Source organism: Dermacentor variabilis, unplaced genomic scaffold (genome assembly GCF_050947875.1).
Source record: "Dermacentor variabilis isolate Ectoservices unplaced genomic scaffold, ASM5094787v1 scaffold_12, whole genome shotgun sequence".
NCBI classification, from domain to species: Eukaryota; Metazoa; Arthropoda; class Arachnida; order Ixodida; family Ixodidae; genus Dermacentor; species Dermacentor variabilis.
Window position 1 is genome coordinate 20,403,525 of NW_027460280.1, and position 24,488 is coordinate 20,428,012.

A 24,488-nucleotide genomic window follows, 5' to 3' on the forward strand; every position below is an offset into this window, starting at 1 on the left:
CGTAAGCGCAAACACACGTGGAAGCAGGCACACACACACACAAACGCAAAAACTAAGAAAATCTCAATTATAAAGAATGTGGAAAACAAAGAAATGGGACCAAACGCAAGAAAACATAAACACACGTTTACAAACAGACGCGGGTACAGGTATTAGGAGTGGGTTCACATGCTGCTGTGCCTACTTTGTTGTATGTTTTATCTTTTTCTTTTTTTTTTCATTCTATTAACACTGTCTTAAGAATTTTTAATTGCAACATATCACGAGAATCGAAAAGCAGCATGGAGTTGTGTTGTGGGAAAGCATATCGAGTGCTGGAAGCACACCTTATGCATGATTGTGTCACAGAACGCATTCTACAGCTTGCGCATGCAGTGAACACTGGTGGACTGCAATCAATCGATGGTGCTACACAACGCTCAAACTCCGCCGCTACACGCTCGGCTATCTCAATGCTGACAACCGATCATTCATGCTAAGTTGACGGTGACAAATCTTTGCATTGGAGGCTTCTTTTGCAAATATTTTCTATTGAGACATTCGTAGGTTTGTTTCATGCGCACATGCGCTCGGCAAGGTCACCGGCCGTCCGGCTCATGACGTCATTCCAGAGTGCGCACCCAATGGTGGATGCTCGTGTGCATACGCCTCAGAGGAGTAAACGCCCCCCTTTTTTCTAAAGTTGTACCCGACTATAGTAAGCAAGTTGACAGTGCAGCAGATTCTCATTTCCATAACCAATAGAGTCGACTCTCGTTATACTGGACCCTGTCAATCTGACAAAAAAGTCCGTAATATTCAAAACGCCCCACTTTCAAAACTTTGGTTGCGATGTGTAACAATGTTATTGCGAAGATTGAGTGACAAACGGCCAAAATAAAAAACAAAACAAATGTGGCAGTTTCGCCCGAGAGGCGAAGCGTCGATTGCGATAGTAAATTAGCAGACAGCCATACAAAGTAAGGATAGTAGTTTTATCGGCCATATAAAGTTGTAAACATTCGCTTCTAACAAAATTAACAAGCACAATGCCACACGCGCACAGGTAAACATGAACACATCTCGCTCGATGATCGCGGAAAGTCGCTGTCAAAACGTTGGAGTGAGGAAGCACGGTAGCAGCAGCAAGCGAATTGACTGTCGTGCGATCTCTCGCTTCGACGTGAACTAAGCGTCGAAAGCACAGCTCATACGAAGCTACCAACACTGGGTGCAATTTGTCTACATCGCAGATCGCTTTCAAGATAAGGCACCTGCAAGGCCGTGCCGTAAGCAGCAGCCGCTGGAGTAGAAGCCCCGTCTCCCTCGCCTCCCCACAGTGCCTCGCACACGAAAGAAGACGCTGCACTTCTGCCCCGCCTTTCTGCCATGCGCGCGATATTGAGCCGCGATCGTTGGCTGACCCTCGCAAGTAAGTTGTCAGCCTGTGGCGACACGGCAAAAGTCCGTTTTATACACCAGATTTTGACAAAAATTGTCGCTAATTTTGTCCGCTGCAGCCATTAGTCTGTTGTAGCGCAGTCCATTAAGAGCGATCTTCTTTGCTTTAATAAAATAGGTAGAGCAAACTAAGGTTGAAATATGGTCCGTTATATCTGAAAGTTTGTTATACGCGGTTCCATTATAACGAGTGTAGACTGTATATTGTTAAAACCGGTATTATTATAAGTGGGGCACTGTGAGTGGGGATCAAAAGTCAAGGGCGCCACGGGAAGGACACTTGTGTAGCAAGGAGGTGCAGTGCACATGAAAGCCTGCTGGACTAGTTTCACGGTGGGGTTGCCGCAGGATCTCACTGGGAACAGACGCACTGGTATGCATCGAACCAAAAGCAAAGGCACTGCTATTGGCTGTAGCATTTCCAGAATGTTGACCAGGGAGACCACGCATTTCAGGTGAAGTATATGCCAACGTGGTGGTATGTGCAGACATGGATACCAAGGGGTCGTCGTTAAGAAGTAGGGCGTTCACTGATGGTGGATTTGATGGGGCCAGCAGCAGGGTGCCAGGTTGTTGTTGTGGAACGGATGAGATGCGGTAAGCGCAGTTGTTGTGTCGTCCTCCATCTTGTAGGTGTAGGTGTGGTGAAAGATTTGCGAGCAGTGGCACAGCTCTCACGAGGAACCGATGGCAAAAAGGCCGATATAGGCTGAGCAGCTTCTTCAGAAGCATCAGCTGTTGAAGGAGATTGTGGTGTGCTGCGTAGTCAATGAGGAACTGGTACGCCAAAGTGTTGGAAGAAGGCAGTTTGAAGCCTTTATACATGTTCTCGTCCGGCGGCAAAAGGTCAAGACGAGAGAAGACATCAGCAGGAATCTCTCGTTTGAGCAGGTACCATCAGAGCTGCGAAGACATGCATTGAACCACACAATAGAGCAGTGCAGACCGTAGGGGGAACGCCCACCAATCTGCCCTCCCCTTCTAGCACACGTCTCCTTTCCTCTACCCTTGCTATAGCTGTGTATATTTGCCTATATGCAGGCCATGCACTATACCTTGGAGCAGTGGCGTAGCCAGAATTTCGTTCGGGTAGGGGCTCACGTTGCAGCTTGGCCTCCACCTTAAGAAGACGCTTTAGCTCCTGTGCTGCTATCTAAATACATGGAGAAGGTGAATTTGTTTTCTCGGCAACCACTGCACCAAATTTGACGAGGTCGGGTGCATCTAAAACAAAAACTAAAATTCTACTGACTTCTCGTTTCGAATTTTTCATTTAGGTTGTCAATTCTTTATTAAAATTGGCAAAACTCGCAAATTTTCAGAACACGAAACAATCACGTTTAAAACTCTGTAGCTCAACAATGAAAAATATTACAATGGTGTGAATTTCATCAAATAGTACAGCTACAGCGGACAAGATTGATACGTTACACATGAATCTCAAAAAATTTAGTACTATGACAATACGGCTTTTGCAGAACCCTTGCACACCACATAACCAATTCACGTAAGATACAACTTGACATGCCAAATTTGTCCATTTTGACTCATAATAAATGCCGTTTACAGAACTGCGATATCTGTTCTTGATGCAGTGCTATTAGTTTGTAACGTCGTGCTTCTATTTCTTCCACACTTTCGGATTTTCCAAAATATCTTAAACAAAATTCAGGCCCTCAATCGAAATTCCGCTTCCAACAGATACTAGAATTTATCTTTCTCTCTCAAATGCAAACAATTTCATTAAAAGCGACCCAAGCATTATCCCAGAAAAGCGCTTTTACTTTTTACGTGTATTTGAATAGGCCACGTAGGAGTTGGGCCAGAGTTAAAGCTTCCTCTTAAACAATTTGTCGAGGGATCAAATACATTAATAACGGCATTGCCATTGCTAAAGACGCTGCAAACGAATTCTTGAATGCTATGCACTGTCAAAACAAGTAAAATATGTATTTTTTCATTAAAAATGTACTTGTATGTGCCAAAAATTGTGCCCTAAATAACTAATATCAAAGCTTCAATGTTTTGCCAATTTAATAAGTAAAGAAAATATCACACGAACTTTAGAACTATATCAGTTCGAAAGCAGCAAAGCAGTCCATGCCACTGATACGAAAAATATAAAGGCCATGAAATGAACAAGTTGAGGACAAATATGTTAATAAAACTGTGTCATTAAAGAACCTTGTTGACATTTTTGTACATATGCAAGGGCCAGTGAAAAATCTCAACGACGCTGTCATTTATTCCAATGTATTACGCAGGAGCAGCTGCCACCGGGCGTGTGTCGTGAGTAGTTGCATTGAAATTGTCTCAACAGAGAGCATGTATATAAAGCCGTTCTGCAAAATATTCGAGGGCGAGTCAAATGAAAGTGAGCCAATGCAAATATATGACAAATGGGGTACTTTATTTAAAAGTAGTCTCCATGAGCATTTAGACATTTGTCCCATTGACTAACGAGTCGCGTGATTCCCGTCTCATAAAACTCCTTGCGTTGCTGCTTCAAAAAGTCTGCAACTGACTCTTTCACATCATCGTCCGACACGAATCTGTTTCCCTTTAGCTGATTTTTTTTTTTCATTTGTCGCAAAATGTGGAAACCGCAAGGCGACAAGTCTTAGCTGTATGGCGGATATTGCAGCATTTTGCACTTGAACTTCGCGAGTTTTGTATTAACCACATCAGCGACGTGGAGACGGGCATTGTTGTGGAACAATTAAAAATTAAATTATGGGGTTTTACTTGCAAAAACCACTTTCTGATTGGCACGCCGTAGTGGAGGACTAAGGAAATTTCGACCACCTGGGGTTCTTTAGCGTGCACCTAAGTCTAAGTACACAGGTGTTTTCGCATTTCGTCCTCATCGAAATGCGGCCGCCGTGGCCGGGATTCGATCCTGCGACCTTGTGCTGAGCAGCTCAACACCATAGCCAGGTCGTGGAACAAGATGATCTCATTCGTCAATTTTCCACGTCCTTGGTTCTTGACTGTGACACGCAGCCGATCCGGCATTTCACAATATCGGAAACGATTGATAGTCTCTCCGTGTTGAGCAAATTCTATCAGTAATGGCCCCTGATGATCGAAAAAAAAAAAAGTCAACAGCACCTTTCTGGTGGAAATGATGGCCTTTGCTTTCCTTGGGGGTGGTGAATTCGAATGTTTCCACTGTAAGCTTTGCCATCGTGTTTCAGGCTCATAGTAGTGGCACCATGGTTCGTCTCCGATCACAATTGCAGACAAAGTCGTCACCCTCATTGTGATACTAGATCAGATGAGTCAAGGCAGTGCAGAACCGTTCAAAATCCCCCCCCCCCCCCGCGCTTTCATTCGCACATACAGCATGCGGCGCACGGTCACGATGTTATCACCCTTAGACTTCATACGAAACATGAGCGCGACAGCGACAGCAGGAATGCGCCTGGAGTGTCCATATATTTGCTATCGCAATAATATAATAAGAGCATCCAGCAACTGAAGTGTGTCGTGGCCAATTGCTTTCCGCAAAAGAAGAAGTAACAAAATCGAACTTTCACCATGTGACAATTCGCTGCGCCGCAACAATGTTTTTTTTTTTTCCTTTTGTGGGGCGGAGGCACCAAAATGAAAAAAAGAACGCAAAGTAGAGAACGTTGGTCGCAATCCAGTGCCTACTTTGGGCACCTAATGTGTCTACCGAATGAATATCGAAGAGAACGCGAGACGCTTAGTCCACCGAGAACCATATGCATAGTGCTCAGTATCCTACACCGGCGAGACAAGAGTTTCTGGAGGGGTTGCGCTCAAGCGAACGCGGTGGAATCTGTCGAGTCCTCACTGTGATGGCGGTGAGCGACCAATGTTTCTTTTTCTTGTCTGCCAGCCAGAAGGCATCCGAAACTCTGCCAGGCGAAAATCCATTCATTGGCGGAGGTGAAAAAACATGTTATTTTTTTGTGCGACATGACGGTACAAATGAACCACGACAACGCTTCGTCTCATCGGACCTCGCTGCGTGCTTTGTCAACTTGTCTGATAGTGTGTCGATTTGGCTTGTCTCATTGTATGTGCCGATCGAAGACTTTAGAAAAGTCAATGCACCTTTGGTGTCAAATGTTTATGACAACATTAAACCCACAAACTCCGCAATTGAATATATAAAGCACAACTTTGGAAATGTCAATGCACCTTTCACATCAAAAGTTTGAGAACTTTCTACCCATACAGTTTCGGAATTGACATCCATGCGCTCCATAGATTCCGCGGCCTCCGCGCGATTCCGCGGCGAGCCCGCTCGTCATCAAAACGCTCTTGAAACTTTGTGCTCGGATGCAGCTGCTTGCAGTATGTGACTCCCGGTGAATGGGCGTTGCTGCGAAATCCCCAGCCGAGTTCACAATGAAATCTCTTTTCGAGCGTGAAAAAGACCCCCCCTCCCCCCATTCTAGACAAAATCCAGAATTATTTCCAGCGCCGGGGGTTGCTTTGGTCGACGGCGCATGGACAGCACGAAAAAATTTCGGGGGGGGGGGGGGGGGGCTGAAGCCCCATAGACTCCCCCCCCCCCCCCGGCTACACCCCTGCTTGGAGGTAATCTTTGGCAAGTGCAATGGCTGAGCCGAGATGATTGGTGCCTTTATGCACATTTTGTTCTCGCACGTCTAGGGTTGGGGTTCGTGTAATCGCAAGTTTCCGAGGCATAGTCCAAAGCGTTCTCTCGCATTGTGACAGCGAGTGTTCTTGGTCATTGAGGAAACTACAAAACTTGCTTCGTGTAGTCTCATTGCCGACGCCTATGGCATCCAAGATTTAGGGCAACGCGCAATGCAACATGCTAATCTCAGACGCCATGAGTCACACCGATGTATTGCTCTCAGCACCATCAGCACCACATGCACTAGTGCTCATGACTGCACTGTTATGGCCCTACCTTCTCGCTATTTGTTTATATGTGCTTACTGACAAGATCTTATGCACCATAGGATCTAGTGGCAATTTGTGAAATTATTTTTATTGCTAAAACTTTAAAACTTCGAATTAACGGAATTCACAATTTAAAGGGGCCATGACACAGTCGTCCTATTGGTCTATGTTTATCTTTGTAACTAAGAGTAGTGGACCTAATATGGTTATACTACTAAAGACTGGGCTATCAGAACACAATTTAACCCGAAATTTCAATTTCAAATGGCGGCCTCTCAACCCCTCCCACCGACAGCAACCGCCATTTTGGCAAGGCTTTGTGATGTCAGGAACCCAGGGGCCACCTCTGTCATCAGCTTTGAAACAGTTCCAGACCACTCTGGGTGTCTTTCTCCACACGCCCTAGCACCCAACAGCGTAGCAATGGTGTCGCCACTGCATTGTGCCTGCAATTCCTTAAGGGGCGACGCGACAACTGAAGTGGTCAAAATGGTCAAAATTTTCGATTTTTTTTTTCGCGATCCTCGGACTTTCTTTTACCTCGTGGTGAAATATTATAACAAAATACACAGTAGAAATCAAGAAAACAGCATTTTCCTAGAACGCCGTCATCAAAAATTGTTAAAAAATTGGGCTTCGGCAGGCACCATCGCACCGCGGATAGCTCAGCTATTCGATGACGCAACGCCGGCATCTTGGTATCATCGTAAAGAGGAGAGATCGAAGCTCAAGATACCCACCCAGCAGCGTATTCCTCCACCAAAAAATAAAACCAGTAAACGCGAGCGAAAAAGAGGTAAAAGCGGCATCGTGATTGGGCGCAGTAGTCATGTGGGGAACATGGAGCACTCCTGTTAGCTGTCGCACATTTGAATTGCCCGTGAAACACACTCGCGCGCAATAGCGCAGCAGCGCCTTGCGCGTTCCGTTCATTGTGCTTGACCATTGTGGCAGCCGAACCACCCCAACGCGCATGTTCTGTGATGAGCCCCAAAGGAAGCAAGTTCCGAACAGCCCATGCATACAGAAAACGACAAAAGGCGTGGAACAGAAGGCGAAAACTAGCCGCAGAAGCGGATGCCGCTGCCCGTGTCGACGAGGTGCGACTGGCGCACGCAGGTTACCGGGAAAGCGCGTCTGCGTGCAGTGCTGACGACGCAACTGCGTGTGCTGGTGACGACGTGACTGTGGGCTGTGTTGACGACGCGACTGCGTGCGGTGGTGATAACGAGACCACGTGTGCTGGTGACGACGGAACTGTGGGCTGTGGTGACGACGCGCCCGCGTGCGATGGTGAAGGCGCACCCGCACGTGGTCGTGATGGCAATATGACATCAGCGAGAGCAAACATCGCGTCAATTATTCAGCGGCGGATTTCAGCTCCAATTCTCACGAATGAAGAGATTGCGAAATGAGCGGAGACAAGAGCGGATGTTTTGAATGCACTATCATCTACCTCTGAACAAAGAGGAAATTTCAGCTTTTGAAAGAAGGAGAGTGTGCCAACGACGTGGTTCCAGAGTCATCATTTTTCATTGTATATAAAGCACTCTTAAACGAGCTGCTCTCTGCAGCAAGCTGCAATCAGTGCAGGAAAACGCCAATTCGTGTTGAAACTGGGCCATGTCTTGGGCTTACGACTAAAATGGAACTGTTGTGTGACGACTGTGGGGTGATAAGCAAAAGGTAGTCATCCCCAAGATGTACTGGCACTCAGATGATCAACCCTTCTGAAGTGAACGTTCGTGCACTGAGAGCTGTGCAGTCAGTAGGCAAAAAGCAAGTCACACTGAATGATGTTTTCTCCCACATGGACATTTCCTATCGAGGACTGCATCACAAATCCTATGTAAGGCTGCACCGTAGGCATAGTCACCCTGCCACTGCCTCAGCAGCCATGACAATAGAGTCCGAAAGTGCACAGAAGGTGCGCGAGATCTACAGGGAACTTGGATGCGCCCCAGGCAACACTGATGTGATCTATGATGGCACTTGGATGACAAGGGGCCACAGAAGTCACATTAGTGTTGGCTGTGTTATTGAATTATATTCTGGCCTTGTCTTGGACCACTGTGTCCTCTCCAATTATTGCCATGGATGTTCTCTTGGCCCCAAGCCTGGAAACAGTACTTATTCAGAGTGGCATGAAGAACACTGACCACAATGCCAAAAAAACACCGAGGCAAGTGCAGGGCAAATGGAAATAATTGCAGCAAAAACCATGTTTCAGCGGTCTCTTCAGAAACACCAGCTCTGTTACACAAATGTCCTTTGTGATGGGAATAGCCGCACTTAATATTACCCTCAGTGAAGAGAAGGTGTATGGTTTCACACTCATACACAAACAAGAGTGTGTCAATCACGTGAAGAGAAGAATGGGAACTGCCTTGCGCAACCTTGTTGAGGAAAACAAGAGCAAGGACCATGAGCTCAGCACGAGTGGAAAGGGCCGCCTAACGCAGGGTTTAATTTAAAAGCTCACAAACTATTATGGCTTAGCCATAGAAAGTGACCCAAATGATGTGCCTGCTATGGAAAAGGCCATCATGGCTACTTTTCACACCATGTAACATCGACCGATGATGAGCCACATCGAGGGCACTGTTCCACTGGCGTGAACTCTTGGTGCAAGTTTAATTCTGTGGTGGCCTCAGGTCAACTAGCCCCTGCACAGAAGCTGCAGTTTCCTGCACATGTTCAAGAAGCACTCCTGCCTATATATAAGCGTCTATCTGCAAGAGAACTCCATCAAAGATGCCAGCAAGCCAAAACACGGGACGCCATCGAGTCGCTGAACAATTTCATTTGGTCACTCCAATAAAAAAAATCAGTTTGCTTCACTCCTGAGTTTTGAAAGTGCTGTGGCCGATGCAGTTTGCCGTTTCAATGCTGGCTGTGAAAGAGCACTGCAAACAATCACGTCGCAAGTGTGATACAGTCCAGGATCGTGTTCACTATGGCAGGCTACTCAAAAGGATGCACAACGTTTCAAAAAGTTAACGAAGGCAGACGAAACTGCTGCAAAGAAGCGAAAAATTACGTCAAAATGTAAAGAAAATGTGTCCTCACTGGCAAAGGACTACATTCTAGGCAGGTTTCAGGTGCTCAGAAGTAAATATTTTGATGTTTTCAGCAAATAAAACTTTGAGCTCCGTTCTCTCAGCTTTCATTTTTTGTGCAGTTGCTTTCAGTCATCCCAGTGCAATTTCACAACGAATGAAGACAGAGTCATTCTGTCCTTTGCCTTTAGATCGTGAAACATTGGTGAGTGCAATAAGGCTGTCCATTTTCATCTCCACCTTGTAAAAAAATTTATGATGAGTTTTTTAAAAAGGTCATTAGTAAGACAATATACACAGAAAAGTTCAAAAAAAGCTTTTGTGCTTATTTTGGCATTTACAAAATAAACCAATAGCTTTATTCCACATAATGTGCTTTTTTGAACATGCTGGTATGAAAATCTTGACAAACTTATGTGTAATTAATTAATTAATTTGGGGAATGACCATTAGAGGATGTCAAGTGTTCTAACTCAAGAACTATAATAGATAGCTGAAAACTGATATTAAAATATTGGCATAACAAATCACACCTGCATGCCAAATTCCATCAATTTATTCCCATAAATAAAAAAAATTCATTGCCACGTCCTCCCTTAAAGGGCCCCTCACCAGGCCCCATAGCAAATTTTGGTTATACGCTGAAAATTGTTACATATCCTCTAGGAAGCGTTCTGCCGAAAAAATTTTTAAGATCGGCCGAGATAGAAATATTTCAATGCTGTGAACCCATGATTTCAGAAGGCAAGCTACACGGCAAAACTGAACACTCTCCACTCGCCCCTTCTAGCCACCGCAAGCGAAATTCTTTCCCTGCATTCTCCCATATTGGACCTCGAGGATCACGCGACGCATACGTCACAGGCCCCGCCTTTTTTTTTCTCTCCTCGCTTTTTTTTTTTCTTTTTCCGGCAATGCGCATTTTTGCTGACAGCATTGCGTGCCAGCTGTTGTGATGTGCACAAGCACACGACTAGTGGTACAATTCAGTGCTACACGAATATTGAGGCAGAACAAGCAGATCGCAGAGCATGATCACGCGCTGGAACAGGGCTGAAAATAGCGAAGTTTCAGTACCTGCGCACGTGACTGCACGACTGTGGGAACACGAAGACGAAGCGGAAGTACATCTCTCTTCCTTCGTTGCAAAGAAAAACAAAAAACCTGCAGACATTCCGTTTGTGTGTTTTATTATTTCTCTAAACTTCGATTTGTCAATTCAAGCAACAGATCACACGAATAACAGATGGTGTCTTGAATAACTCTCGAAGTCACATGTTAGCACGAGTGACGTCACATTGTGGACACGAATACGTAGGTGCAGGCATAGAGTTTCCTACAAAAATTACTTAGGGAACTCTGGCGCTAGTGTCTACGGGAGCTGCAATGGGAGCAGTTGTACCATCATGGAAATTAAGGGAAATACATGGATTTGTCTTAATTCTGTCCTTTTGGCTTCAAACGGTTTCTGACTTTGTAAACTCGTCATTTTCAACAGTGTATTGCATAATAAATAATTAAATAAACATCATCAAAATTGCCCGATGGCAGGATTCGAACACAGGGACTTTAGCACAGAAGCCTGATATTGAAACCATTAAGCCACAGACGCATGTATCGACAAGCGAATGAAACGCCCTTATGAATTTGTGGCGGGCATGCCAGTGCCTTGAGACGCTTGGAGCATTTCGATTTGGCCACCTGGACGAGCTCAATTGTTGCAATTAATAGCAACTGTATGCGTTCGTGGGGTCTTCTGCACTTCGAAGAATATAGATTGCGCTGAAGTACACAACAATAGGATTTATATAGCATAATATGCAAAGCCACAAGAACGTTTGAATCCACAAGCACGAAGAACAGACAAGTCCATGTACTTCCCATCCTTCCCAAGGCAGGACAACGACTGCAGCGCCAGAGTTTCCTCTAGTAATTCTTGTAGGAAACTCCATGGGTGCAGGGACACGACTACCGTATTTACACAATTGTAAGTCAACTCGAACGTATGTCGACCCCCACATATCGTGTGACAGAAAAAAAAAAGAAACGAGAGCATACTTGAGGGCGCATTCGATAACGAAAATTTATCAGTAGCTGACATGGTCACTGGACTACTCATCTTCACTAGTGCTGCCATCGTCATCGTTGCTACGATCCCATAGCGGGTCGTCGTCCCACGAAATTTCACATTTGGCAAACGACAGCACCACGACATCTTGTGAAACACCAGCCCACGCCGAATGCACTCAACCACACGCAGCCGTCTGGGAGGCTCTATTGACAGGTCCGGTTGGCGTAAGTTCATAGTCTTCTGCCGTCAGCCACTCGTACTCACGGCGGAGCAGGTCCTTAAAAGACAAAGATCCAGGCTTGTTTCATGACCATGTCACACTTCAGTGGCAGGGACCGATCACACATTTCAGCGACGTAAGACGCAAGCTTAGCCTACAGCTCCAGAAAGCGCCCAGACTTCGGCACGTGAGAAATTCCTCACTTGCCGCCACAGGTCAAAATTTTGCTTCGCTGCAGTCGCCACTCTCGCACCACCGGTTCAGAAACATAGAACTAACAGCCCGCTACGCAGTGATTTGTTTCTTCGGCGTAAAGGATGGCAGCCCTCTTGAACACTGCTGTGAATAGAGAGTTTTAGTTTAGGGGATGCAAGTGGCTTGCGCATGCAAGAACTAGGGGCGACGGTACTGCGCATGCGCAGACCGCTACGCCTACTTGCATCCTTGGTCGGCTGAAAACATCGCTGCCCCTAAGCGGTCACGTTACCTACGTGACTCTCGAGGTGTACAAGAACTTACGAGTAGCTAGCAGGTAAAAAATCTCATATATCTTTTGCCTAGTGTCGACAGACGTCGTTTTTATATATATTAGAGGGGTTTAGCGTGTCTGGTATTCGGGTAAACGCAGGCGGACAGGGCGGGGGAGTAAACGGGAGCGATCTGCATAGTGCATCTACCTGGTGGCGTAAAGCTGTAACCAGGTCTATTTTACTTCGCTGCTGGTGTAAATTTTTGGCACTGGCGTAGTCGTGTTGCTGCAAAAAGTTTACATCCACAGCAAAGTAAAATACAGTCGGCTACTGCAATATTAGCTGTTTTTGTCTGTTTGAACTTTGCACCACCAGGTGGCTGCCCCACGCAGGCCGCTCCTGTTCACGGCTCCGCCCCAACCGCCTGCGTTTACCCGAATACCGGACACGCTAAACCTCTCTATTAACTGATTTAATAAGAATAGCTTTATGTGCTTTACTTCATATGCTTGATTTCATGTTTTAAAAAATGATAACGCAGCAAAGATCAGACCTGTATGGGGCTGCGGGCGCATGCAACCTCACTGCGGCTTGCGTTTGAAGCCGCTAACCTATAACGTGTTCTTGCTTGCATACGCAAACGCACCTAAGCACTAGAGCCTTGCGTCCCCTAAACTAAAACTCTCTAATGAGTGCCGAATGATTAGTGGGCCTGGAGCACTCCTGACAACTGAGGAAGCATAGAAGTAGCGCATAGCCGGCAGTCAAGTGGAACGCATCAAACCAATGCCTACACAACAGGGAAAGAGAAACCAACAGAACACCTATGAGAAACCTGCGAGCGGTGTCTGCTCTTCCAAGAACTACCAATACTCCCCACAAGTGCAGCCGTTCTGAGGGTGCCGCCGCAAATGGAACAGGGGCACTGCCATCAACTATCGACATCCCCCCACCAAACCTATGAGTGTTCTGTGCACTATAAAACTCTCAAAAATGTTGAAAGACCCTTCCGAAAAGCGAACAAACACGCGGGATAGCGAAAAGCTACAGGTAGGACCATTCAGCAAACAAAATTGTAACTACGTGGTAGCTCCCGCTGGTCTCGCTTCGTTGGCTGTGCCATGTTTTGGTTTCGATTGTAAGTTGACCCCCCCCCCCCCCCCACTTCAGATTTTCAAATTTTAAAAAAGTGGTCGACTTACAATCTTGTACAGTCAAACCTGGATAAAACGAAATTGAAAAAAGTTCGTAATTTTTCGTTATATTCAGGTTTTCGTTACATGCAGTTTCGGGTTAAGACTGGTAAGGATCATGCCAAAACGAAATAAAAATGCGACAGATATCAATTGAAGTGAACTCACCATTCAAAGAATTTATTGAATGGAGAAAAACTGCGTAATTTTTGCTTGTTTTTGCCCGATTGAAGCCACTACTCGGTGCTCCAAAGAAACTAAGGCATCCAGGGCTGCTTCATCGTCCTGCGAGCTGACGAAACGGCGCAGAACGTCCACCGCGTCCATCAGTTCCCTCGTGGTAGGCACCGCACAAGATGTGTCAGGCTCTGACGGACCGTCACCTTCAAGGCTATCTTTATCTTCAACTGTTTCCACAAGTGCCGCATCAGTCATCTCTTCCATAGACACGGTGCCGTTGTCCACGAACAAAAAATCGCACAGTTCGACACCGTCGGGAACCCCACCGTTCATGCGCAGTTCATCCCACGCTTCTGCGACCTCAGGTGGGCTTGAAGGTTCGTCTTTAGGGACTGTAGCTTGAATGGCCTGATTTACCTGAGCCTTGGCAAAGCAAGTGGCGATCACTTGTGATCTGACCTCTTGCCACGACGCAGCAAGCATTTGGATTGCTTGGTAGATATTGTGGGGATCTCCTCCGTGCTCTTGAGACAAAGGAATGACAACACAGTAGTGCAAACAATCACAAGGGCATTTATTGCACCTTTCATAGATCAATGCCTGCTAGCCGAGCTGCTATCCCCAAAACATGCCGATGGGCGCTACAAATCTAGAAGTCCCACTCACTGCGACCGGATAGTGAGTGAATATGTTCGCCCCATGCTGGATCCCAACGCCTGGTCGTTCGCGTGTACGGTCACGCCAACGGTGGCGCGTTCGAAGGAGGCCACGCGAGACAGTCTCGCAGAAGCATGGGTCGGCGCGCGCGCGCGGGACGTCCTCGCTGTTAGCCGATCCGCCGGGAAAGAGCCAGCCTGTTCTCCCCTGCGCCCCCAAGTAACCCTGCCGTGAGGCGGCGTTAGCAGCGCAACACTCGCGCCATCTCTCGCACTGCGCCCCAACCACATCGACCGCCGCGGGCATCACGCAGGCCACGCGGCGAAGCCAGATTACAGGAGACGCGCCATGCGGGAAAAACATATCAGGGGACGCGCGAGAGTCGCGCATCCCCACAATATCCACTTTCGTCGGCCGTTCAAGGCTGATGTCCAGGAGCATCTTTTGTATCAAACAACAGCGGTAGCAGCATTTAAAGCTGTTAATAATCCCTTTGTCTAAGGATTGTATGAGAGAAGTGCAGTTAGGTGGCAAATACTGCAGCTCGACGTTCGAAAGCTGTAGGCCTTCCACATGGTGCGCGGAGCAGTTGTCAAGCAGCAAACAAATGCTGCAGCCTTGTCGTTTGACATCTTGGTTGAGCTCCTTCAGCCAGTCGGAAAAAATTGCCCGCAACATCCACGCTTTGGAGTTTGCCACATATTTTACTGGCATCCGCCTTGTTCCTTTAAAACATCTGGGCCGGGCATTGCGGCCAATAACCAATGGGATTCGCTTGTCGCCGCCGCAAAGCAAAACCGTCACGCGGAGTTTACTTTGCTTTCCACCGCGGCAGTCTTCTCCCTTTAGTGACAACGTGCGGCTCGGTAACATTTGATAAAACAGGGCAGTCTCATCAGCATTTATAAATGTCGGCAGCTTCATAGCGGCTGAAAATGCCGGGAAGCTTCTCGGCCACCCACGAGGCAGCAGCATCGCTGTCTGCGGAGGCAGACTCACCAGATATCACCTTTCCGACGACACCGTGCCGGCTTTTAAATCCTTGTAGCCAGCCGTCACTCGCTTTGAAGTCATCGTGGCCCAGGATGCAAGCAAAATCTATGGCTTTCTGCTGCAAAATCGCGCTACTTATGGGCACGTTTTGTGCTCGTCTGTCCAAAAACCATGCAAACACGGCGTTGTCCATATCAGCATAGATCGACGTCTTCATTTTTTTTTCTTCTTGGCACTTGTGCCCGACTCCATCGCAGTGCGGATGCTTTGTTCTGCAGCAAGAATGGTTGACAGGGAGTTGGCTGGTATATTGAAGCGGGCAGCGACATCCTTCTTTTTTTCGCCGGCGCTAACCGCATTCAAAATCGAGAGCTTATTTTCAAGCGACAAAACTGTGCGTTTCTTCACAGCGGAACTTATCGCAACGAACTGACACCGTAAACACACACCTGCACACGCACGTCAACACGCTGACGAAGAAGGCTTATCATAAGTGCGCCGCAAGACACCACAAAGGATTTGTCATAGTAGTGCCACCTAGTGTCAAGCTACAAAATGAAAGCTTAAAGGTTGCTACGTTTGCCACGGAGCGGCGCTCAACATCATCATCATCACCGAGATTTGCTTGTTTGCTGCGATTGCAAGCGTTCTGCTCGCGGTCTACTTTACCTTTCGATATAAAAACTTACTTAAACAATATTCATTAAAGTTGCGCACTGCGCGGTCGAATTTTGGGCAAAACATTACAAGATACAGCTCGATGATCTGCACCACGAATTCGTTACATCAAGGTCAACCACCGCAACACGTTCGTTACATGAAGGTCGCCTATACATGGGCTTCAATGGGGGATGTGTTGGGGAATTGAAAAATTTCGTAAAATCCAGGAATTCGTTACATAGAGATTCGTTACATAGAGGTTCAACTGTAAATACGCTACTCTTCACTGGACTGACCACTAGCCAATGTAGGCTGTCGGTCCAGACAGTTTGTAACCATCTGTTGTGATTTACCAACAAAAATTGAATGAATGAATGAAAGAAGATAAGAACTGTGACGTTTAGAATGGCCAGGATATTTTTATATCAGCGCACGACATCTTTGAGATGGTTCGATAAAGAAAGCGGAACTTCATTCTGAAATCTGATGCACTGAAGTTGTCTTCTGCGTCAATGCTGCTTTTAAAATCCAAAAACTTCCATCCAGATTCAATAGAATCGCTAGAAATGCGACGTTTCTATGCATGAGTGGTGCACAATGCCGACCACACCCCTTGTTCGGAGGAGCGCTCGAAAAATAAAAAAAACTGAAACTGACTAATCAGCTTTTGAACAGCTAGCACTAATAAATGGTGCTAGCTGTCTGAAAGCGCTCAAAAAGCAGCCTAAATACGAATTTCCAACCATCGATAGCAGGCTATTGAATTTTTTATTCACAGTGCGCATGTGTTTTTACTATAAAGGTAAGGTTGTGATCAAGATGTTATTGTTACCTACATAGGATATGAAAAAAAAAGTGGGTTCATTACGCGAGTAAATATGCTACAGAAGTTTGAATCAAGACCTCATGGGCACATTGCAAGTACTAGGCGGCACCCTGTCTTTCCGACCCCTAGCGCCATCTGACGAATAGTTGCGCGAACGCGGTAGGATTACTCACGGCGTCAGCAGTTCGCGCTGCGTGTTTGGTGCCCTGTCAAACGGTAGCGATGGCGCGAAACAGCGTGCCGATATTAATTTTAACCGGGTTTCGGGAATTACAGGATCCTGACAGCTTTTTTCGCGAAAATAATTTAGAGAAAGGAAGTCGTCTACGTGAAGTAGGGCACATCTACGACGTGAGGGAAGTGTTGAACTCACACTCATCGGAAGTGACTGCCAGGTGTATTCCGCAAACGAAAAATAACGCACCGGCGACATGCGTGAAGCTCAGCGTAAGTTACTTCGTTATCTACGGTGTGGACGCATGAAATTATAGGTGACGTTGATTCTTGAAGATCGAAGATAACAGACAAATCCTAGTGGGGAGCTGCATTGGCGTGCTGGCATCGCAGGGAAGTGCAAGCATGTCGCGATAGTTTCCCTGTACATACAGGATGGCAAATGCGAATCCAAAACATCTCATCCAAGAAAGTGGGGCATTGGCCTCGAGCTCCACCACTGGAAAAGCTGGCGCCACCGTCGGCGTGACGTGCTAGGAGGGATCACATGGACAAAGCGTCCGCGTCGGCTGCTTCGGGAGCGCCGAAGCGAGCTGAAAAGGAGAGTTTAAGTTCCCGCGTACGCTGCGGTCCTCATTTAGTGGCGAGATTTTCCCGCTTCGAGTGTCTCCTTTACAACGCTTGAAAGCCCCACAATAGGTAGTGGCTGCCTTTGAAGGCGCGCAACGTGGTAGGCTACTGCTCGGTGCCGCAGTGCCGGACGTACGCAACGGAGCCTGGTGTCAGCCTTATTCACACGTAGCCGCAAGACAAGAAGCTGCGTGAAGCTTGGCTCGCGAAACATAAAACCGGCACACAGCCATCAGCTACAACTCGGGTATGCAGCAAGCACACACGCGAGAAAGATTTCTGCTACGGCGCCGGGTCTGTGATGTTCGGAAAACGTGCACTGAGACGCTCGCCCGAGTCCGCTGCCCGACTAATGTCATGACGGTTTGGTCTATGAACTTGTCGATGCTATAGATACTGGCAAGTTCACTGGAGTGGAAAGGGAGCGGTAAGAAGCACATTAAAAAAAAATCATGGCATATGGTCATGTTTGTGTTATGAATTAATGCACTGGATTACAAAAAAGAAGCAGCGGGAAATCGCATGCTGAGAACACCGATAAACATACAGTGCGACGCAACTCGAGAAATAATATTGAAACGTCCAAAAATTTAGAAGAGGAAAAAAAAAAAGATTGAATCGTCGCGACGGCACATCACAGTCCCTGTCGAAGTCTCTACAATGAAATTATTTTGGACAACTCTGATAGCGCCCACGCAACAATGGTTGCTTGTATACTTTGAAATGCTCATATTCTGCGGCCTAAAGCTCATGGCACGGTGCGAAAACGTGCATGCGGTGAAAGCGAAACAGTGCGCAGACAAGCATGCAGACGTGCAGTCGGTCGCTGCAAATCTGTGCGATCGCTGCATTGAGGCTTCGTTCTATTATGCTCTATTCAATTATGCAAACACTATAAGAACATATTTCATATAGTTTGCTCTCAGCGTTTACCTACCTTTCACGCAAGAAGCCGGTTCGGGAGACTCCATCGCGGCGACCGCGCGCAGTGGCGTTCACTGAACGTATATAGCGTCTGTAAACGATTCTGTGCTTTCAGTTTGTCCATGATTATTATTTAGACAGTAAAAAACTTCTCTCGTTTCGAAAGTACTTACAGAAATGTCCGGGAGAGCTCGTGCATGGTGTTTTCAGTGAGCGCTGACAGCAAAACCTATGAGGAGCACGCCATGTGATCCCTCATACTATGCCAGCCAGGCGCTTCCGATAGATGGCAACTCCGTAACTCCTCACCGCCAATACGAACAATTCGTAAGACCTACGCGAGGTATTCTAACGTTGCTCTCCACAAACACACAAAAAGAAGGCGAGGAACTTACCAGTTGTGTTAGACTACGCTGGGAAAATATTTTCACCCAAGTTACTGGAAGGTCGATACTTTTATGTTGCGATTTTTCAGAGCGTGCAAACGAGGTTCCAATAAATCACGTCGTCAAATATTTTGGTGATCTCAACTGCCCCTTAGTGGATATGCTGGGCGCAGAAGGGTGTATGCCAGCTGAGCCAGCTACAACCCCTCCTCGTAGCTCTCAGCAAGCCCTAGCGCTGTTTGAATGGGAGAGGATTGGGAAAGAGTTCCACAGCTTTACTGCGATGCAGTGAGGAAACAAACTACTTTGTTTGCTGCATATCCTGGTATGCACTGCAGGTGTCCCGTTGCTGCCATCATTGCTGTAAAAGCAACGAATTCAGCGTTAACGTACTTGGCATAACACCGGAACATAAAACAGCTTACACCGTCAGAGCACCACCCAGTGTTGACGCCGTTCTGCTTCATACGGTCAGCTTGGAAACCTGTAAAACTTTGTTCCTCGTGAGTTGGTGTACGTGCTGTTGCAGCCCACTACGCAACAGCTTGGGTTGCACTTCGGCATTGCTCAGAAAAAGCAACAGCTACACGCGAAACAGTGCACACACAGGCTTTCCAAACGCAAGCGGTATCCTGCCGGGTCCGCGCTCGCCGCCGCGAGGGGTGCCCTAGTAGACGCGGGAACTACATTCGCAACCTGCCTATATCATAATGTGGAGTCGACAGCCACCTAAATAAATGGGTGTGGAGAGGAATGGGTGGAAGGGAGGCCAGAGGAAGTTTTTGACTCACACCAAGCACCATCACAAATCATTTTGTACATCAGAGATGAGTTACAGATCAAATTAAAGCCTCAAAGAACACCATGCCTGTTTCAAACAATGCGAGAAACCTTTTTACCTGCATCCTCATCTTATTGCGTGCTCTGACTGGCTGTCTGTTCTTTTAAGCTGAAATAATAAATTGCAACACCAAAGTTGCCACTTCACCTTTGATGCGAGCTAAAGCATTGTAAGCCTCCGACGGGTCTCACCAGGGGGCAATCCAAATGGTGGTGGGGGTAGCCCAAATGGAGGTGGCAAGCCAAATGCTGGAGCAGGCACAGCCAAAGGTGGCTGAACCAGTGCTGACAGAGAGCCAGGGTTCGGAGGCGGCACCCCTTTGGGAGGCTCTTGCTGTGTGGGCTGCTGCTGCTGCTGCTGCTGCTGCTGCTGGTGCTGGTGTTGCTGCTGCGGCTGCTGCTGCTGCTGCTGCGGCTGCTGCTGCTGCTGCTGCTGCTGTGTAGTCGATGGCTGTTGTGTGGATGGCTGCTGTTGCTGCTGATTTTGTGCAGGTGTATCACTGCTGCCACCTGCTGCTGCTGCCCCGGAGGGAGTCAGAGTTGTAGTGGTAGCTGTGGCTGTCGTAGTGGGCTCCCCTGCAGACACCCACAAGAATACCAAACAAGACTCATAAGAGCATGACCACTGTCATACAGGCAAGGTGCATTTGTTTCATGCTTATATCCCAAAAATCTCAGGCAAAAATGCACAACTCAAACGATGAAGCCTGTTTGTGTGTTGCGAACAACAGGGTGTCTACCAAGTTGACATTTCCAAATTCCCTGAGTTTTCCAGGTTTTCCCTGAGCACCTTTGCAAAATTCCCTGAATGAGCCAGAACTTTGTTTTATGTCAAGACAGGCTGACACCATGTTGCTCAGTGCTGTCACTCTCTAGTAAGCATGTTGAAACAAAAAAATGACTAAATCCAGTTTGAATAGTAAGGAGTAACATCTATATTATTTAAAAAGAAAACAGAGGGCATAGCGAAAAATATGGCAAAACCCATTCCAAATTTTTTAGAACATTTTCAAATACTAATGAAAAGGAGATGCCTACATAAGTAAACATTTTTGAATATGAGCTATTTCTATCAACTATCATCATAGCAAGCTTATCGGTTGAGGCCTGAACTTTGTCACGACTAAGATTATCTCTCTGCAGCTGGAATTCAACCTCAACTGTCCTGACATACTCTCAGCCCGTACACAACATATCAGTGTTGGGTTTCACTGCTTTAAAGAGTTTATTTTGGTTTGAATGAGGGACACCTTTCACCTCGGTGTCAGCCAACACTGTTTTTTGAGCTCAAGCTCCTTCAAAGAGGCGGCGGCACGCTTCCTTTCCCGTTAATTCCTCGGTGCATTGGTCCTTTCTGTTCTCATCCTCCTTCTGCCACGTGTTCACCCCATGGATCATTTGAAGCATCGTCTTGGCCAGTTGTACAGTCAACGTCTGATTTTTCGGACTCCCTAGGGGCCGCAAAAACATCCGAAAAATCAGGCAGTCCGAAAAAAATGAATGCACGTCTTTAACTGCCCTTAAGGGCTAAAATTGCCACAGGCACACCTGAACAAGCTCTTAAGCCCTGCCACTACACTCATTAGGTATATCGGTGCTCGTACTGTGACAGGAGATGAGGTGCACACGTGTATAATTAAGGAATACATACTGTGTCCCTTGACAATCGCCCCTTCCCATGCTTTTTATCCTTCACCACGTAACACTGCTGTACTAAGGCAAAGCTAACTTTCGGAGACGCATTACGCGACGCGTTGTGCTCCGCGAGCTTCGAAGCAAATCGCGAGGATTTCAAAGGCGGAGTCAGTGCCATTGCTGACAACGGCGAATTCCTTCAATGAAAAACAGCACCACACGGCAAGAAGCTTAAAAGCGAACGTAGAAGCAGCTAGGCCTAACATTACCGCGGTGATGGCTACGGCTGCCAGCGGATCTGCGTGCGAGAGTGCCGGTTCGAGGCGGCGAGATAATCAAAATGGCGGCGGTGGTGACTTTGATTAATGCCATTTCAGACCTGCAGTCACGGCAATATACATTGACTATATGGAGTACAGGGTGGTGCCGCGAAGCCGTGAGAATTACCAGGCATGTTCGAAAAGTCGGTCGTTAACTACTCTGGCAATACCTCGTGCCGATGACACGGCATCAATGACGATACGTTGCAATTCCTCTATTACTGGAGCCAGCATTAACACAACTTTTGTTCCCTTTCAATAAAGTTAAAGCTAATTTTCCCTTATAAAAGCACAAATTCCCCGAGTTTTCCCTGAGTTTTTCCAGACTATTCAAATTCCCTGAGAATTCCCTGTTTTCCCGGTTGATAAGACACCCTGGACCAACTACAGCAAATGACAACAGAAAAAAACTCAATTTTCTTTTTTACCATGGTGGTGAGCAATAAAGCAATTTAGATAGCGAATGTGAGTTGCTCAACTGCCATGAAGTGCAAGGCCTTTCTAATGCCACCTACACTTGCTGGACACTGTAACATCTGCCACCCCACTGAAAACAGACCACAATCACCAATCACAAAGCTTCCGAGATCAGACATACGCTTCTAATCTCCCAAGGCCATGTCACACAACTATTCTTTGGCTTATAATGCGTAGGAATGGGCAGAAAAAGAGTATGATCAGCTGGTGCTCATCTTGCAGACTATGCCACACATGTTCCAAGTTTGCCAGGTGGGTTGGCAAATAGAAAAGGCAAAACAGAAAGGAATGACCTTTTTGTAGGACTTTCAGGCAGACTAAAAATCTGAATAGTCAGTGCTATTGAGCTCATGCAATATATAGCATCAGGACTACTAATATTACAGGTACAGGGCCTGTACTCTGAAACGTTCACCTTCCGCGAAACAATTGCCCTGGCCACGCCTCCGCCAACAGCGTGCGCAGATTGGCCATTTTAGCAAAACCGGAAAATAAACAGCCCCATCTAGTAGTTAAGGCCTACGTCATTTTAATGTCATGGTGTCGATGGGTGCTCTCGACATATATTGAATAAACGAACATGTCTTTTGGCATTTCTTGGCGTTCGGTTGGTGGTGGAGTGTAGTAGAGATAAAACAGGTGGTAGTTTATAGTAGTCTTTTGGTGGCGTCTTTGACGCAATTGTTTAGCGGCGATATTTGTTGATTCATATAAAATAAAACATTTCACACTTTCTTATTCAACTTATTTTACCTAAAGTGGCCGTAACCAAACGTAGTCAGTGTGCAGAACCCGTACTGCGGCCACTACACTCGAAAACAACACACCCGAGCCGCTCAGCACACGCCGGGCACAATCTTTTATGCGATGTGAAGCGTTCGAGAGCGCACGTTGGTAATGCACGCTGACGTCACGAGTAAGCAGTTGCTTGGTTTATTGAATGTGACTTTCGGCGAAACTTTCACGGAAGGCGAACGTTTCAGAATACGGCCCCAGATCTGCCAACTTTATATTTTAAAGACAACTGCTGTCAAAAATGCTAAAATTAGCTTAAAAAATACAAAAACTTCCTTTTATTGCTCATGCTGCTGACCACTAATTAAAAAAGTTCATGAAATATTTATGTAACGGTGGCCAAAATATGGGTAGCTGTTGTGCATTGGTTCTTTCAGCAGGTGGTGCTGCTCCTTCCAAGTAATCAGGGGGTCCAAAAACTCAGGCTCTGAAAAATTTTTTGACGATTGTGTCTGTATTCTTTCGGAATCAGTACTGAAAACCATTATTGGTGCCAATACAAAATTCTGATCAGGATCTAAAAATCAGGCATTTAAAATAAATTCATAAAATTTGACAGGGATGCAGGTGACTGCCAGTTTCTGTTCGAACAGTGAAGGCATATCAACAATTAAAAAGAGAACAAATTGTGAGGGAATGCATGCAGAAAGGATGAAGTAAGAATCATGAAAAAGAAATGCCATGCACAACCCATCTTAAAACACAAGAAATTCAGTAGATGGCCCTACTGGTTCCCTAGGTGACAGTAACAGCAGTAGTCTGCCCTGCAATGATAACGACGACTTGGACTACATACCTGCCACGTTCGGAGAAACCAAATACGGGAGAATTTCTGAATCTCTCCCCGACAACAACTATCGTTTCAAGTATTGACAGTGCATCTGCACATAGACAACTTGATTAGTCTTATTTACACAATGACATACAACCACATGAACACCAAAGTCACACTTTTGCAAGCATTTTGTTATTGCCAATTTTTCTTTCAAAAGTTCTTTAAAATTTAATTAATTTACATGCCACAACCACAATCCAAATTGTAGTGGGGAACTCTGGATTAATTTCGACCATGTGGGGTTCTTTAACATACACCCAATACACGGTTCAAGAGCTTTTTTGCATTTCGCCTCCAAAAAAATGTGACTGCCGTGGCCGGGATTTGATCCCGCAGCCTCGTGCTTAGCAGCACAAAGCCAAAACCATTAACCCTTACAGCGTCAATGACGTAAATATACGGCACCGCGAATGAGTCCAAATGGACGATGGCATATATTTATGGCGCCGTCTGCACGTTTAATAAGCTCGCCAATTTTCTAACTTTCTTCCTTGGCATGTTCTGCAACTATGTGGGAATACATTGAATTTTTTCCCTCTCTTGGTTTTCGTTGCATGGTTTGTTTTAGAGCTAGTTTGTTTGCTCCGGCGGGTCTATACTACCGGTTGCGATTCAAGCGCACATGCGGGCGGCGGTTAGTTAGGGTTTTGTTGCGCGAGCGGTTTCGGCTTCTTGCACTCACAAAATTGATGGCTATCTCGTTACTAATCACTCAAAAGGCAACCGCCTGTTACTCGCTCGTTTACTGCTGTTAGGATCGGCCTGCAGCTATTTCAGCCCGCTGCAGGTGCGTCGATC

At 46.5% G+C, this 24,488-nt stretch overlaps 1 protein-coding gene across 3 annotated transcripts in view; it reads right to left on the minus strand.

The window, feature by feature from the left end:
- The window catches only part of LOC142566372 (transcription elongation regulator 1), a 332,559-nt gene that overhangs the window by 213,181 nt on the left and 94,890 nt on the right, over positions 1-24,488 (minus strand). For all 3 annotated transcript variants that reach the window (XM_075677319.1, XM_075677318.1, XM_075677320.1), the window contains exon 6: positions 19,821-20,204. In XM_075677319.1, coding sequence (XP_075533434.1) covers positions 19,821-20,204 — 384 coding nt within the window. The remainder of the gene's footprint in view (positions 1-19,820; positions 20,205-24,488) is intronic.